This window comes from Artemia franciscana, chromosome 3 (genome assembly GCF_032884065.1).
Source record: "Artemia franciscana chromosome 3, ASM3288406v1, whole genome shotgun sequence".
Lineage (NCBI taxonomy): Eukaryota > Metazoa > Arthropoda > Branchiopoda > Anostraca > Artemiidae > Artemia > Artemia franciscana.
Window position 1 is genome coordinate 37423001 of NC_088865.1, and position 16945 is coordinate 37439945.

The 16945-nt window shown below is 32.9% G+C and overlaps 2 protein-coding genes across 7 annotated transcripts in view; one reads left to right on the plus strand and one right to left on the minus strand.

Annotated features, from left to right (window-relative positions):
* Positions 1–16945, plus strand: part of LOC136025247 (Kv channel-interacting protein 1-like) — a 333579-nt gene that overhangs the window by 128837 nt on the left and 187797 nt on the right. The gene's annotated exons all lie outside the window — the stretch shown is intronic.
* Positions 1292–16945, minus strand: part of LOC136024641 (Kv channel-interacting protein 1-like) — a gene marked incomplete at its 3' end in the record, with an annotated part of 108962 nt that continues 93308 nt past the window's right edge. For all 5 annotated transcript variants that reach the window (XM_065700072.1, XM_065700071.1, XM_065700069.1 and 2 more), the window contains 1 exon segment: positions 1292–1365. In XM_065700072.1, the coding sequence (XP_065556144.1) occupies positions 1292–1365 (74 nt within the window).

A 16945-nucleotide genomic window follows, 5' to 3' on the forward strand; every position in this document is an offset into this window, starting at 1 on the left:
TATCAAAGGCAGTGCCGCTCTATAATGGCTAGCAATATTATTGAAACTTTTGAAGGAACTAATTTGATTGGAAATTAAAAGTTCTAGGACCCTTTTTAAGAGTCAAAAGTGACTGGAGGACAACCAGCCCTCCTCCCAGGCCCATTCATTTTCAAAACCATCCTATCCAAATTTGGGACAGCCATTTTGTTCAGCGTAGTAGAATGGCTCAGTAACTATGTGTCTAGAGATATGTGGTATATCAATTCCCCAAAGCTGATTTGCCTATTATGCTTCAAAACTAAATGTTTCTTTAAAAATAAAATAAAAAGGCACTGTGTAAAAAGGCACCTCGAGAACAACTTGAGATATTAAGTTTAAATTTTCAGGGCTGCTATTATTACCTCTTTTGCTGGTACAAATTAAATTGTACGTGTTAAATTAAATCCAAATTTTTTAAGTTTGCCGAGGCTTTCAAAGAGCATAAATAGCATTTTTTGGAATGGCATAAAAACAATTTTTCAGGTCAACTTGAGGAGGTATAAAACTAAATTAAACAATACTATTTGTGCCGGGATCAAACATAGTTGGTAAAGTGTCTCCAGCATCCAAATAACAAGCCAAACTGTGTATTATTATAGATGTCAACCGTAAAGATATAAAGTATTAATTTCTTTCCGTGAAAAAGACTATCTCAATAAAAAAAAAACAGAAATTAATTTAAAAACACTTTCCACAAAATAAGTTTTCTAAAAAAATATAAGGCTTCAAAAACAAAATAGAGTCAAATAATATTCCAAGCTTAAAGCTACATCAAGTAATCATCAATAAATAAATGAAACCCGAAATTAACATAACACACCGACAAAGGGAGAGAAAGAGAGGGAGAGAGGGAGAGATAGAGAGAGGGAGAGATCGAGAGAGAGAGAGAGAGAGACAGACAAAAACTGTGAGGGAGAGGGAGGGAAGAGAGAGAGGGGGGAGATAGAGAAAGAAATAGAGGAACGAAAAAGAGACGAAAAAGAGAGAGATTATAGGAAGAGATAGAGAGGAGAGAAAGAGAGAAAGAGAATATGCGAGGACATAAAAACAACATGTTAAAAAGATTTAGGCATAATTTGGACATTGACAGCGAAGACTGGTTAAACGGGGTGTCAGGGCAGTCCACCGGCAAAGAACAGCTCACAAAGACTCCGGTAACTACAGCCCTTTACTGATCATGCAAAGCATTATTATATAGAGTATGAAGAGATTTAAGGGAAATGGTGTTGGACAGAAGTATACTTTGGAAAAAGTAGGAAAGAGGCCTTACCTCAAATCCCACGATTCCTGTTGAGTCTTTGTCAAAAGTATTGAATACATATCTGAAATACAGGCTTGAACTGGCTGAAAATAATTTCTTATATTTAAAATCAAGTCTTTAAAACACATTCATTTTACTCTGGTCACTGAAGTTTTTAAATATGGTGGACAATCATGTTCTTGGACAAAAATTCATAACGAAAATGTAAAATAAAATTCAATGTTGAAAATAAACTTTGGTTGTATAATTGGAATATTATTCAAATAAATAGATTGGAAATTTACTTAGCCTTTGGGCTTCTTTAGGATTGAGTTCATTCTGACCACTATCATGATACAACCTTGAATATAGACAAACGTGAATTAACCATCTTCCTTAAAATGCCTTAAAAGTTCAAACTGAATTATCTTAGGCATTCCTGAAATATCACAAAAAAAAATCAATTGACATGCATGAGTGTACCTAAAATAGCGACGAAGACCACACTACCTTTCCATAACAAACAAATACAAAGTAGAGACAATAGGGAAAGTTTTTTCAAGACAGTGGAAATAATTTCTGTAGATATTTCGGCCCTATGTCCAAGGGTCGTCTTCAGCACAATACAAGAATAAGTGAGAAACTATATACATATATATATATATATATATATATATATATATATATATATATATATATATATATGTCATGAAAAGAGAAATCACCAATGCAACAGCACAAACACAAAAAAAAAAAAAAAAGAAAGACAGAAGGAGAAAAGGAAGACTGTTTTCCTAAATTAGTGATTAATATAGACCAGCACTTGAATGAGGCCTTAACCCTACTCATCCATACAATCACATAGGTCAAACAGCATAGCCACACACAATCAACCATACATATATATATATATATATATATATATATATATATATATATATATATATATATATATATATATATATATATATATATATATATATATATATATATCATGAAAAGAGAAATCACCAATGCTACAGCACAAACACACAAAAAAAAAAAAAAAAAAAAAAAAAAGAGACAGAAGGAGAAAAGGAAGACTGTTTTCCTAAATTAGTGATTAATATAGACCAGCACTTGAATGAGGCCTTAACCCTACTCATCCATACAATCACATAGGTCAAACAGCATAGCCACACACAATCAACCATAAAGAATAATCCATGGACAGGCAGTCATGTCGTCAATAAGTATAAGTCGTCATTTACCAAACAATAGAAAAAATAATATAGACAAATAATTCAGAGGCAACACCCAACATAAGGGCTCATCAGGAGAATACACTGGCCTATATAGGGTATCGCCACTCTAAATTCTCTACCCAGCACAGTGTTGTGGCTACCACAGAATATCCATGGCATCCCCGCGTCAGGTATCACCCCCAAAATACACGCCTATGAAAAAAAACCAGCAAATGTAAAACAACCAAGTAAAACCAAAACAAGCTTATCCTGTTAATATATCCCTCCCTTTAGCAACAATAGGTAAACTAAATATTATAAATTTTACCAAATCACAAATATTAACACATTGCAAAAAACCTGAATGAACTAAACAATTATATAATTCATCTTTACCATGTGGCTATATATATATATATATATATATATATATATATATATATATATATATATATATATATATATATATATATATATATATATATATATATATATATATATATATAAATGAACTTACATCAAATTGTGAGGATTAAAACTGAATAATTAAAAACACTTTTAAAAACTTTTTTTTAAAATAGCCCTAGCATCCTTACTTCAACGAAGTTCAACGAGGACGGGCGAAAAGAATGAAATGAGAATATAAGCTCATTCAAACTAAAGAGAATAAAATGATTAGATCCAATTTCTTAAAGCTAATCTTGCTTGTTTAGCAGTCTGTCTCAAAGGCTTTTTCGTAGTTGGTTCAGTACTATTATAAGTTGGTTAAGTAAAATATTTTGTTAGATTATTTTTAGTTAAATTTGAGTATAAAGAATTTAGTTAGTATTCCCCTAAGTCCCTGTTCAAAGAAATATTATTATTTATTTTTAGATTAATTTCGATTGATTCTCGAACCACCTGTTTTATTCCCAAATCATTACTGATGAGTGAAGAGTTTTCAAAAAGTATCATGTGGGACGGATTATTAAATATATGCCAACCTAAAGTAGAATCAAAGTAGTTGTTGGAACTATTTGAAATTAAGGCCTTGTCTATGTCATTTTTATGCTGTTGTAACCGTTTGTCTAGATTCTGATGGGTCCTGCCGACATAGTATTTTCTGCAATCACAAGGTATCTGATAGACCCCTTTTTGGTGAGTAATTCGGGTCTTATCTTTACCCGAATTTAAGAAATTGATGATTTTTAAAATTATTAGTAAAAACTACGTACATATTATTTTTTGCGCAAATATTTTTTAATTTTGTTGTGATCTTTGGGATATACGGAAGATAGACAATATTTGAGGGCTTATCAGTAGCCTCACATTGTGAAGTATCTTTTTCGATTTTACAAGAATGTCTTTTTATTCTACTGTTAATTATTTTATTGACAAAAGGAATGGGGTATCCATCACTAAAAAGAATATCTCTGATAAAGTTTATTTCTGCATTTATATATGATTTTGGAGCAAATATCCAGGGCACGATCAATGAAGGAAGTTAAAACTGCTCTTTTAACTTGTGGGGGGTGATTTGAATTAAAGTGAAGTTATCTATTGTTTTGTGTTGGCTTTCGATATATAGTAAAATCCAGTTTGTCAGCATTACGAATAATTAATACATCTAAAAACGGTAGTTTATTTTCAATTTCGACTTCTAGGGTGAACTTCAAATATCGGTCATAAGTGTTAAGATGATCTAAGAAGCCCCGAAGCTCAACTTCCCCATAATTCCAAAGTGAAATTACGTCATCCATATAACGACCCCAATAGACGTGTTTAAAAAAATAAGAATTCAATGCCCAATTCTCAAGATTCTCGACGTAAATATTTGCTAGTAGCCCAGATAAAGGTGCCCCCATAAGTAACCCATTTTTTGCTGATAAAAAGAATCGCAAAATTGAAAATACATAGAAGACTTATTACAAATTTTAACAAGAGTCATTAAAACTTCACAATCAATTCCTGTCGCTGAAGTCTTGATCAAGTGGTAATTTTTTTTCTATTTTATTTTTTAATAATTCCTCTGAAATAGTTACATCTATATTTGTACACATGGAAACAATGTCGAAACTACTAACTATTGTGTTTTCTGAAATACTTGTGTTGCTAAGTTTTTTAACCAAATCAGCCGAGTTACGAATATAGGAATTTTGAGAATACAATAAAGGTTTGAAAGCTGTGCAAAGCCATTTTCCAATATTGGCAGCTGGGGCTTTAGTACAAGCTACGATAGGTCTTAAGGGAATACCCTGTTTATGTATTTTTGGTAAACCGTAGAGTTTAGGACAGAAACTAACACGGGGAAAAAATTTATTGTATATTTGTGGGGTGATTTTACCTTTTTGTTTTAGCTGCTTTAATAAATTTATTGTTTTATATGTAATTGTGTCATTTAAATGCAAAATAATTTTGTTGTCATAGTCTTTCGTATTCATGACAACAAGTGAATTGCTTTTGTCTGCTTTAGTCAAACAGTTCGTGGTAACGAACTGTAGTAAGGAGCGACCCGGCTCAATAGTAACCAAAACTCTAAAAAATTGAATTTTGATATCAATAGCTACATCAAAAGGATCGCATTTTAATTCTGATTTTAAATATATAAGTTTCATCAAGTTTGGTCTTACCCATCAAAAGTTACGAGCCTGAGAAAATTTGCCTTATTTAAGAAAATAGGGAGAAACACCCCCTAAAAGTCGTAGGATCTTAACGAAAATGACACCATCAGATTCAGCGTATCAGAGAACCCTACTATAGAAGTTTCAAGCTCCTATCTACAAAAATGTGGAATTTTGTATTTTTTGCCAGAAGACAAATCACGGGTGCGTGTTTATTTGTTTGTTTTTTTTTTTCCCCCAGGGGTCATCGTATCGACCAAGTGGTCCTAGAATGTCGCAAGAGGGCTCATGCTAACGGAATGAAAAGTTCTAGTGCCCTTTTTAAGTGACCAAAAAAATTGGAGGGCATCTAGGCCCCCTCCCACGCTCATTTTTTTCCCAAATTCAACGGATCAAAATTTTGAGATAGCCATTTTGTTCAACGTAGTCGAAAACCATAATAACTATGTCTTTGGGGATGACTTACTCCCCCACAATCCCTGGGGGAGGGGCTGCAAGTTACAAACTTTGACCAGTGTTTACATATAGTAATGTTTATTGGGAAGTGTACAGACGTTTTCAGGGGGATTTTATTTTGTTTGGGAGTGGGGCTGAGGAGAGGGGGCTCTGTTGGAGGATCTTTCCTTGGAGGAATCTGTCATGGGGGAAGAAAAATTCAATGAAAAGGGCGCAGGATTCTCTAGCATTACTATAAGAAAACAATGCAAAATAAACATGAAAACGTTTTTTCAAATGAAAGGAAGAAGTAGCATTGAAACTTAAAACGAACAGAGATAATTACGCATATGAGGGGTTCTAAAAATACTTTAGCATAAAGAGCGAGGTATTTAGGAGGAGATAAATACCTTGCTCTTTATGCTAAAGTATTTTTAGTAATTTCAACTATTTATTCTACGGCCTTTCTGATTCAGGGTTCATTCTTAAAGAATTGGGACAAAACTTACGATTTAGTGTAAAGAGCGAGGTATTAACGAGGGTACAAACCCCCTCGTATACATAATAAAAATATAAGGTTATGAAAGTTTGTTACGTAAGTTAATTCTTAAGTTACGTGTATTTTTTACTAATAAAAACGTTCATTAAAAATTAAAAGTTCTAGTTGCCTTTTTAAGTAACCGAAAAATTGGAGGGAAACTAGGCCTCCTTCTCCACCCCTTATTTCTCAAAATCGTCTGATCAAAACTAACAGAAAGCCATTTAGCCAAAATAAGAATTAATATACAAATTTCATTTTAATAATTTATGTGCGGAGAGCCAAAACCAAACATGCATTAATTCAAAAACGTTCAGAAATTAAGTAAAAAAAAACTAATTTTTTTAGCTGAAAGTAAGGAGCGACATTAAAACTTAAAACGAACAGAAATTACTCCGTATATGAAATGGGTTGTCCCCTCCGCAATCCCTCGCTCTTTACGCTGAAGTTTGACTCTTTGCCACAATTCTACTTTTTAAAACAATTAAAAGCTATATTATATATATATATATATATATATATATATATATATATATATATATATATATATATATATATATATATATATATATATATATATATATATATATATATATATAGTTTCTATTGTATTGTGCTGAAGACAGCCCTTGGACATAGGACCGAAATATCTACAGAAATAATTTACACTGTCTTGAAAAAATTTTCCCTATTGTCTCTACTTTGTATTTGTTTGTTATGAGTGTACCTAGCGTCTTTTCTTTTAGCTCAATATTTTTTTTGCTCAACAGTTTTCTTTTTTTTTATTTTCAACAGCCCCTTCAACCCGGCCTATCATTTCCAACTTATTAAGGTTGGCCGTTCTTCTCTCCTAAAAAATGCCTTCAGCGTTCAAGAATATTACCCTTAGATGTTTTGGAGAATGTGCAAAGACGCCCTTTCGATACCCTGGTTATAAATAGTGTCTTTTATTTAGTTTTACATCCCTGTTTACTTTGCCCGAAAGTTTCAATTCAAAATCCTATTTTGTTACAAAGATATTCTATTAGTTATTTTGACAATCTGAATTTACTTAAGCTTTTTTGTCTAGTTCAATAGTTGTCGCAGCAGTAATAGCAGTAGTAGTTTTAGTAGTAGTTTAGTACCAGCAGTTGCAGTAGTAGTAGTAGTAGTAGTGATAGTGGTGGTAGTAGAAGTGATATTATCAGTGGTCATAGCAGTAAAAGTAGCAAATGTAGTTATGGTCACGATCGCAGTAGTAGCAGTAGTAATAGTCACAAGTAGTTGCACTCGCAGTTGCAAATAGTCAGAGTCACAAGCAAAAGCAGTCAAAAGTAGCTACAGTCGCAATTATTCGGTGTGACAAGTGGTTACTATGGCAGTCGTAAGTAGTCACAGTTGTATTGGTGAGTGATTGAAATTGCAAGTAGTTATAGTTTCAGTCACAAACAGTCACGATAACAATTAGTAGGCGTTAAAATCACTAGTTTTGCGGTGGCAGTTGGAAGTAGCTGTAGACTGAATTGCAAGTAGTCGCAGTAACAGTCACAAGAAGCTGTAGTCACAGCTGATAATTACAGTCGCAAGTAGTCACAATCATCAGTATGCCCAGTCATAATTGCTAGTAATCGTAGTCATAATCGCAAGTGGTCGATGTCAAAATCACAACTAAACTCAGTCACAAGTACAAGTAAGTAGTAGTTGTGGTAGCATGTACACAGTGCCTTTTGGTCAGTTCAACATCCTCCTCAACATGCCCTGAAAGGTTTAACTTAATACATTTAGATGTTCCTAACATATTGATGATACGCTATTTCGACAACCTGCATGCACATTCTGTGTTTCGATTTAGTTCAACATCCCCCTTACCATTCCAAGAAACGTTTCCCTTAGTAACCTTAGCCTTAATAGTTTTAGTTGCAGTAGAAGATTTGAGAGAAGTAGTAGCACTAGCAGCATGCACATAACAATGAAACAATCAGGATAACCTGATTGTTTTCAAACAGTTCGTGGTAACGGACTGTAGTAAGGAGCGACCCGACTCAATAGTAAACGAAACTCTAAAAAACGGAATTTTGATCCAATAGATATATCAAAAGAATCGGATTTTTATGGTGATTTTAAATATATAAGTTTCATCAGATTTAGTCTTAGTAATCAAAAGTTACGAGGCTGAGAATACTTGCATTGTTTTGGAAAATAGGGGGAAACACCCCCTAAGAGTCATATGATCTTAACGGAAATCACATTATCGCATATAGCGTATCAGAGAACCCTATTGTAGAAGTTTCAAGCTCTTATCTACAAAAATGTGGAACTTCGTATTTTTTGCCAGAAGACCGATCACGGGTGCGTTTTTATTCGTTTATTTGTTTGTTTGTTTTCTTTTTTTTCCAGGGGTGATCGTATCGACCAAGTGGTCCTACAATGTCAGGAAAGGGCTCATTCTAACTGAAATTAAAAGTTCTAGTGCCCTTTTTAAGTTACCAAAAAAATTGGAGGGCACATAGGCCCCCTCCCACGCCCATTTTTCCCCAAAGTAAACGGATCAAAATTTTGAGATAGCCATTTTGTTCAGCATAGTCGAAAAACATAATGACTATGTCTTTGGGGCTGAGTTACTCCCCCACAGTCCTCAGGGGAAGGGCTGCAAGTTACAAACTTTGACCAGCGTTTACATACAGTAATGATTATTTGGAAGTGTACACACCTTTTCAGGATGATTTTTTGGTTTGGGGGGAGGGTTGAGGGGAGGGGGCTATGTGGGAGGATCTTTCTTTGGAGAAATTTGTCATGGGAGAAGAGAAATTCCATGAAGGGGGCGCAGGATTTGCTAGCAATATTTAAAAAAAAACCAATGTTAAAGTTTTTTCAACTGAAAGTAAGGACCAGCATTAAAACTTAAAAAGAACAGAGATTATTACGCTTATGGGGGGTCCATCTCTTTTTAATAGCTCGCTCTTTACGCTAAAGTATTTTTAGTAATTTCAACTATTTATTCTACAGCCTTTGTGATTCAGGGGTCAATCTTAAATAATTGGGACAAAATTAAAGCTTTATTGTAAAGAGTGAGGTATTAATGAGGGGGAAAACCCCCCTCATATACATAATAAAAATATACGAATATAGAAGTTTATTACGTAAGTTAATTTGTAAGTTATGTATATTTTTTACTAATAAAAACGTTCGTTAAAAATTAAAAATTATACCTCCCTTTTTAAGTAGACGAAAAATTAGAGGGCAACTAGGCCTCCTCTCCCACCCTTTTTCTCAAAATCGTCTGATCAAAACTAAGAAAAAGCCATTTAACAAAAAAAAAAATACGCAAATTTCGTTTTAATTATTCATTTGCGGAGAGCCAAAATAAAAACCTGCATTAATTCAAAAACGATCAGAAATTAAAAAAAAAAACAAAAAAAAAACAAGTTTTTTTAACTGAAAGTAAGGAGCGACATTAAAACTTAAAACCAACAGGAATTACTCCGTGTATGAAAGGGGCTGTTCCTCCCTCAACATCCTACTTTTTACGCTAAAGTTATTTACTGTTTAATAAAATAGAATTGAGAGAAAGAGTAAAACTTTAGCGTAAAAAGCTGGACGTTGAGGGAAGAACAGCCCCTTTCATACACGGATTAATTTCTGTTCGTTTTAAGTTGTAATGTCGCTCCTTACTTTCAGTTAAAAAAATTGTTTTTTATTTAATCAACGTAAAGTTTGTGGGGAATGGGGGGGGGGCTCTGGGGTATCCAGTGGCATATTTATTCAGCCTTTCAACTACATCGATCTTCAAATTTTGATCAGATGTATTTGGGACGAGGATAGCAAAATAGATCATCGGGGGGGGGGGGGGGGTCTGAAAAAATGTATTCTTTACTGTAACAGCGCTATTGTGCCACCTATAACACAAGGTTTCCAAATTGTTTGTATTTCAAACTGATCATCATGCTTGTCACTAAGGTGTCCCTAAGTTGGTTGTACTTGCCCCCCCCCCCTACCAAGCCTCTACAAGGTAATAATTATATTAACGAGTGCTTTCTGGCCTTAAAATGGCTAAACAGATCTAAAAATCCAATTTTCCACAGTTGAAGCCCTTTAGAAGGGCTTTGCTTTTCCTCAGAATCCTGAGTCAGGTATAACTCTGATCAATTTTGAAGAAATCTTTTGTGATACATTGTGTACCAATAAACAAAATGATTTATTGAAAAACCTAGAGAGTCATATACGAAACATATATAAATTTTAAAATTTTAAAGGTTATGTTTATTTTCAGTAGCCCCAAAAATAAAAGTGCGAATTTTGCAGTATATCTGATTCTCTGGAAACTTTCCAAAGCTCAGAGAGATCTTCAGATCTCCATATATTCATGCAAAGGGCTACAGAGGCCTTATAGAAATGTACAAGACTTTGTTTCTTAACTGGGTCTTTGAACCCGCCTTCTGCCCCTGAAGCCTGCATCAGTCATTAGCCAACGTCTATGCTTCTGACCTTTCAGTTTGTCTTTGGTTTTTGTGAACAGCCTGTGACCCTGTGCACTGCCATTCAGGTTTAATAAAGAATTTCAGCTAAACCAAATTACAAAGGCGGTTCTTTTGCTAAAGTGCTTTAAATTGTACCGTCTCCATTAGCTCTCAAAAGAAGAGAATTGTAAGTGCTATATTTCATCTGTCATTTCCAAAAAAAAACTTCGGAAAAAAAAGTTGAACAGCCTTTTGAACGCTTAGCATAATTGCTTCATTAAGAGTCAAGCATCGTGTGAACTTAGAGTACATTTAACAGAAAACTATTTTATGTATGTTCGTGACTATATATGGGATTCGATACTTTTAATTTTTCTATAGATCTTTCCTAAGCATTCCTCTTAACTACAGATTAATTGAGGTTGTCTGACATGCTTCACTGTGAGGTTAGTTTTTAGAAGTTTAAGTGGTATGTGATATTGTTAGCGTTTTAACTTATCAGTACTTACTGCAACTAAAATAGTACATCTGCAGCAATTTATTCTTTAACAATAACGTATGTATACAAACTAGATAAGCGCACATGCCAGGTAGGCGTAATTCAGTAATTTTTGAAGATACTAACCACAATAATATCAATTATGTCGCAGTGCAGTAATGTGAATGCAAAAACGTTAACGCAAGAAGTAAAAAATGATGTGTCTCCCGAGAATTATTTTTTTCCCCGTCTTGCCACTTTGTAAAGAAATAGAGGTCGTTGCACCTTGTAAGAGGCGCTTTTTTTAAGGATCAAAAGTAACTGGAGGGAAACAGGTCCCCTCCCCTGCACCTTGTGTCAAATTACAGTATTCTTTATGGAGGCCTATAATTCTGCCCTTATTTTTTGGTAATTTCTGTTCTTTTTAAGTTTGACTTTATTATTATTTTTAAGTTAATTTTGTTTTATGCTCTAATTGATTTAGACAGAGTAAATTCTATTAATTTTAAATTTGACTTATCATGTGACTTTTTTGATTGTTTGTTTTGTTTGCTCACTTTATATCAAATAGTAAGTGAAACCATCAGAATTGAAAGGTGGCGCTGGCTTCGAAAAGAAAAACTGCCAACAATCGTTTGATAATGTACACAGGGACAATGAACATAGTTAAGGTAGTGGGGGAAAGGTGTTATCAAGAATGTTTGGGAATCGAATAGTTATAAAACAAGGAAATAACCTTGTTTTATTATTGTTTATTATTGTTAAAACAAGGAATTTTTGTGTACATGTAACTAACCGGCTTAAAATAGTTTTACTGTCCAAACTAGAATTTTATTTGGTGTTATTGTTTTTCTAAATCTTTCCTAGATAAACCTCTTGTACATTATTTGGAATCCACAGTGAATTATTCAGGCTATTTCTTTAGTTTGTAATAGACCAGGGAGCAACATTTGAGAATGAATATGGGCAAAGAATGTAGAATTTGAGCTTTAGGTAAGGTTTTTTCTGTGGAGGAAAATTTATCGGCAAATTATATCGGTATCGCATCGCTACGATTCCGATATATCGTTATCGGTATCAGACCCCAAAAATACATATCGGTGTATAAATACAAGTGTTTATGCATCCTAATGAGGATGCATAAACACGATTCCGATATATCGTTATCGGTATCAGACCCCAAAAATACATATGATGCATAAATACAAGTGTTTATGCATCCTAATTAGGATGCATAAACACTTGTTTAATGCTAAAGTTCTACCAATCACGCATTACGGAGCTGAGCTATAGGGTGTCGAGGAAGGCAAGCAAATAGATATGCTCCACCTTTAATACCTTAAAGCAATTGGTCTCCATTTAACAGCACCATCGTTAGTACTCAAATAACACCTAGGTATATTCTCCATTAAGTTGACAAGAGCTCTCCATGCCATCTGATATTGGCTTAAAGTAGTAAATCTACGAGATGATAGGCTATCTAGAGTAGCATATGAGGAGTTGTTAAAAATGAGGAAACAAACGCTTTGGCCATTCCGCAATAAAAAGCTGCTTGAGGGAGGAGGTTTTTCGGATTTATGGAACGGTAGTATGGGTCCAAGACATGATACAACAGGTCTTTTGAGAATTGTAGTTTTGCTAGAAATATTAGTAATACTAGAATAATACTAGAAAAACAAAAGAAAATCCAGAAATGGTAATATGAATTAGGTACATCCAAGAGTTTAGTATTCAGAGTCATTTGTCATCTTTTGTAATTTTGCGAATAAAAAAATTGGAGCAGCTTTTCAAGAAAAAACATATACCTAAATGCATCCATAGTTGCTCTTTTAAAGACATATATATATATATATATATATATATATATATATATATATATATATATATATATATATATATATATATATATATATATATATATATATATATATATATATATATGAATATATATATATATATATATATATATATATATATATATATATATATATATATATATATATATATGTATATATATATATATATATATATATATATATATATATATATATATATATATATATATATATATATGAATATAGGATGAACATTTGAGAAATATAATTCAATGTTACCCTTCATACAATCATTTGTAGTTTAAACATTTTTTTTATTTTTTTTAAGATATAGAACTATTAACTCTTTCCATTTCCAGAACTGTGCTGAAACACTTGTCTGTGGCTAAAAGAGAAACATCAACTAAAACAAATTAGACAGTCACTTCATTAGTTGTCCATCTTCGTATGCCCTTACTTTATAGGTCTTAGCGAAACTCTTAGGGAAATGTTCGTGAAAATAAGATTAACTCCGTGCTTGGGGAATTATTTCTGTCTTCCCACGAGAACCATTACGTGACTTGAGAAGTCAAGATCGTCTGAGTTTATATGACAAATTTGAGTAACATTAAGGATTGTAATAATTTTAATTCGTCATTCAACTCATGAAAAGACATTAACCAAGAAAAGATCTTTCGCTTTTGCGGCTAATGAAAAGAAATGATTAACAAGAACTCCAAAGCCTTTATCTAAAGGGTTATTTTTTTCTTACAAATTTTATTTCCAAATTTATTTTCTAACATTTTCGTGTTTCGTACTTAATGGTATTCTAGTCCCTTTATTGTATTGAATAAAAAAACAAATTTTTTCAATGGAAAGCAAGGGCAGCGTTAAAACTTAAAACAAACATAAATTATTCCATACGGCTGCTCCTTTCTCATCCATCGCTCTTTACGCTGAAGTCGGAACCTTATGTCACAACTCTTTAAAGAAGAATTGAATGATATATATTTTGAAAGAACTTTAAGAAGTATTACTATTCATTTTGAGTTTTAATATTTCTCCTTACTTCCAGTTGGAGAAACTTGTTTTTGTTTAATTTCCGACAGTTATCTTGCCAAGAAATCACCCCCCCTCCAATTAAAAATTTTCCCGAAGAATTCCCCCGTATAATCTCATCTCCACAGAAACTTTCAATCAAAACTCTAAAAACCAAAATTCTGATAATAGTAGACACGTCAAAAGGATAGGCTTATATGCTGATTCCAAATATAGTGATCATGATCACTTCATGATCACTTCTTAGTCTATTGAATGTAATCTGACCCATCAAAAGCTACAAAGAACCCTACTGTAGAAGTTTTAAGCTCCTATATGCAAAAATATGGAATTTTAAATTTTTGTAGGGATGTGTGTTTTTTCAGAGGTGATCATGCTGAACCAATGATCCCAGGAAATCGAGAGAGGGATAATTTGATTTAAAATAAAAAGTCCTAGTGCCTCTTTTAAGTGAACGAAAAGATTGGAATGTAACTAGTCCCCTCCCAAGCCCACTTTCCCAATCCAAAGTTTAAGATAGCCATGTGATTTAGCATAGTTGAAAGGTCCAATTTCTATGTCTTTGGGGATGACACGAATTCTCATAGTTCAAGGGGAAGGGGCTGTTAGTGACATAATCTTCCCATTGTTGGGAAGTCTTCACAGCTATTAGCCAGCTATTAGCCAGAACGTATTGTTTATTTATATTTATTTATTTTCTGTTTAAGTTGTTTTCTGTTAACTTTGTGTGTCATTCATTTGTGTGCTTTTTCCTTTTTCCTTTTATTATCTTTTCATACTCCATTCTGTGACATTTCATGTTTGTAATGGGCAATAAAATTATTTATTTATTTATTTTATTGTTCTACATAGTTATTTGTTATATTTCTTATTCAGAGATATACAGAAATTGTTTAGGGGGAGGTATTATATGGAGGGGGTACTTAATATGGGGGAAAAATTTTCCAGGAGTAATTTTCCAGGAGAAATTTTACACGGAGCAGACTTAAGGGGATTTTCTGGCATGATCTTAAAAACCGTCGGAAATTAAATAAGAAAACATATATTTCCCAAATGTAAGTAAGGAGCAGGCCTATAACTTCAAACGAACAGAAGTTACTCCCTACATGAGGGGGCTGCCCTTTCCCCAACCCTCGCTGTTTACGATAAAGGTTGACTTTTTGTCACGATTTTTTAAGAAAGAATACTCAAATGCAGGGACTATCTAATTCTAATAAGATGTATATTTAAAGATCCTTAAGACTTTGATGTTATTTTATTTAATGTGAAGACGGGGCAAATTGCATGGCTTACAGCCCTTTCCCTGGGGACTCCGGAGGGTCATGTCATTATCATAGTATAGTTATTGGATGTTTAAACTATTTTGAGTAAGATCGTTGCCTTTTTCAGATAAGATAAGATTTCTCCTATATAAGGGGTGATCTAAAAAAAAAAAAAATGTAAAATGGCAAAAAAATATAAAATTCCACATTTTGATGTATAGGAACCTACAAACACTACAGGAGTGTTCTTTATATATTGTAAATCTGATGATGTGGTTTTCGTTCAGATTTCTTGACTTTTTCGAAAATTGGGCAAATTTTTTCTGGGATGTTACTTTTGATGGGTAAAAAAAACTTGATGAAATTTATACATTTGGAATAATCATGAAAAGTCAGTTCTTTTTATATATGTTTTTAAGAGTTTCTGTTACTATAAAAAAAGGTAAAGGATACGGCATTAGACTTTACAGTCCGTACCAGCGGTGCTAATCTCCGTTTCTTGGCCCTTCAGCCAGGAAGTGCAATGGGGGGTTGGGGGCCAGCCATCCTGTTAAGGATGTTGTCCAACAGGCGAATGGCTGTCCAGCCAGCCATTCGGTTACTATCGATTCGAGTCGCTTCTTACTTACAGTTCGCTACGACGAACTGTTTGATCAATCACACCTGCACAGCATTAGGTCTGTACGCTACATATATATATATATATATATATATATATATATATATATATATATATATATATATATCATATATCACTATATATTACATATTACATATATGTATGTACGCTACATATATGTACATATATGTATATGTATTTATATATATATATATATATATATATATATATATATATATATATATATATATATATATATATATATATATATATATATATATATATATATATATATATATATATATATATATATATATATATATATATATATATATATATATATATATATATATATATATATATATATATATATATATATATATATATATATATATATATATATATATATATATATATATATATATATATATATATATATATATATATATATATATATATATATATATATATATATATATATATATATATATATATATATGTATATATATGTCTACATATTTGTCTGTACGCTACACATATCCAGTGTCTTCCGGTGGCTTGACGATTATTTGTCACCCGTATATTGAAAGTAAGGTGTTATTTACGCATGATCACTTCTTGGCTATATCTTCCGGCAGTATCGTATTCTTCAACATATATCTTCCTACAAACTACCATGATGATAAATCGGAGCGAAATTCTATGAACGCAGTTCGCGAACTAGCGAAGTGCCTGAAGTCTGTGACTCAGAGAGATTTTCAATGCGTAGTCATGGGGGACTTCAACTGCAACCTGCTTGACAGCACGTGTGCCCGTAGTCAGCTTCTAAACGGCATCTTTGATGACAAACTTATCATCCTCCCAAAAGACAGTGATTACTCCTTCGTTCATAATTTTGGGTCCGTTTCAAACATTGACCACATGGCCTGCTCCAAGAATATTAATGGAAGTGTAACTGTTCTAAAAGACGCTGTCTTCGCTGATCACTTACCCCTACTAGCATCTCTAAGCATAAAACCAACTCTGCGTCAAGCCAAGAACGACAAGTGGAAAGTAGTAAGTGAATGGAATAAAATTAATACTACTTTGTGTCATCAGGTGCTGAACTCACTTCTTGTAAAGATACGAATCCCCTTCCATTTACTCCAAGTGAATTCGATCCCGCGGATGCGAGAGTACTCATCAATATATTCTGTGCCGAAATTACTCACTCGCTCCTC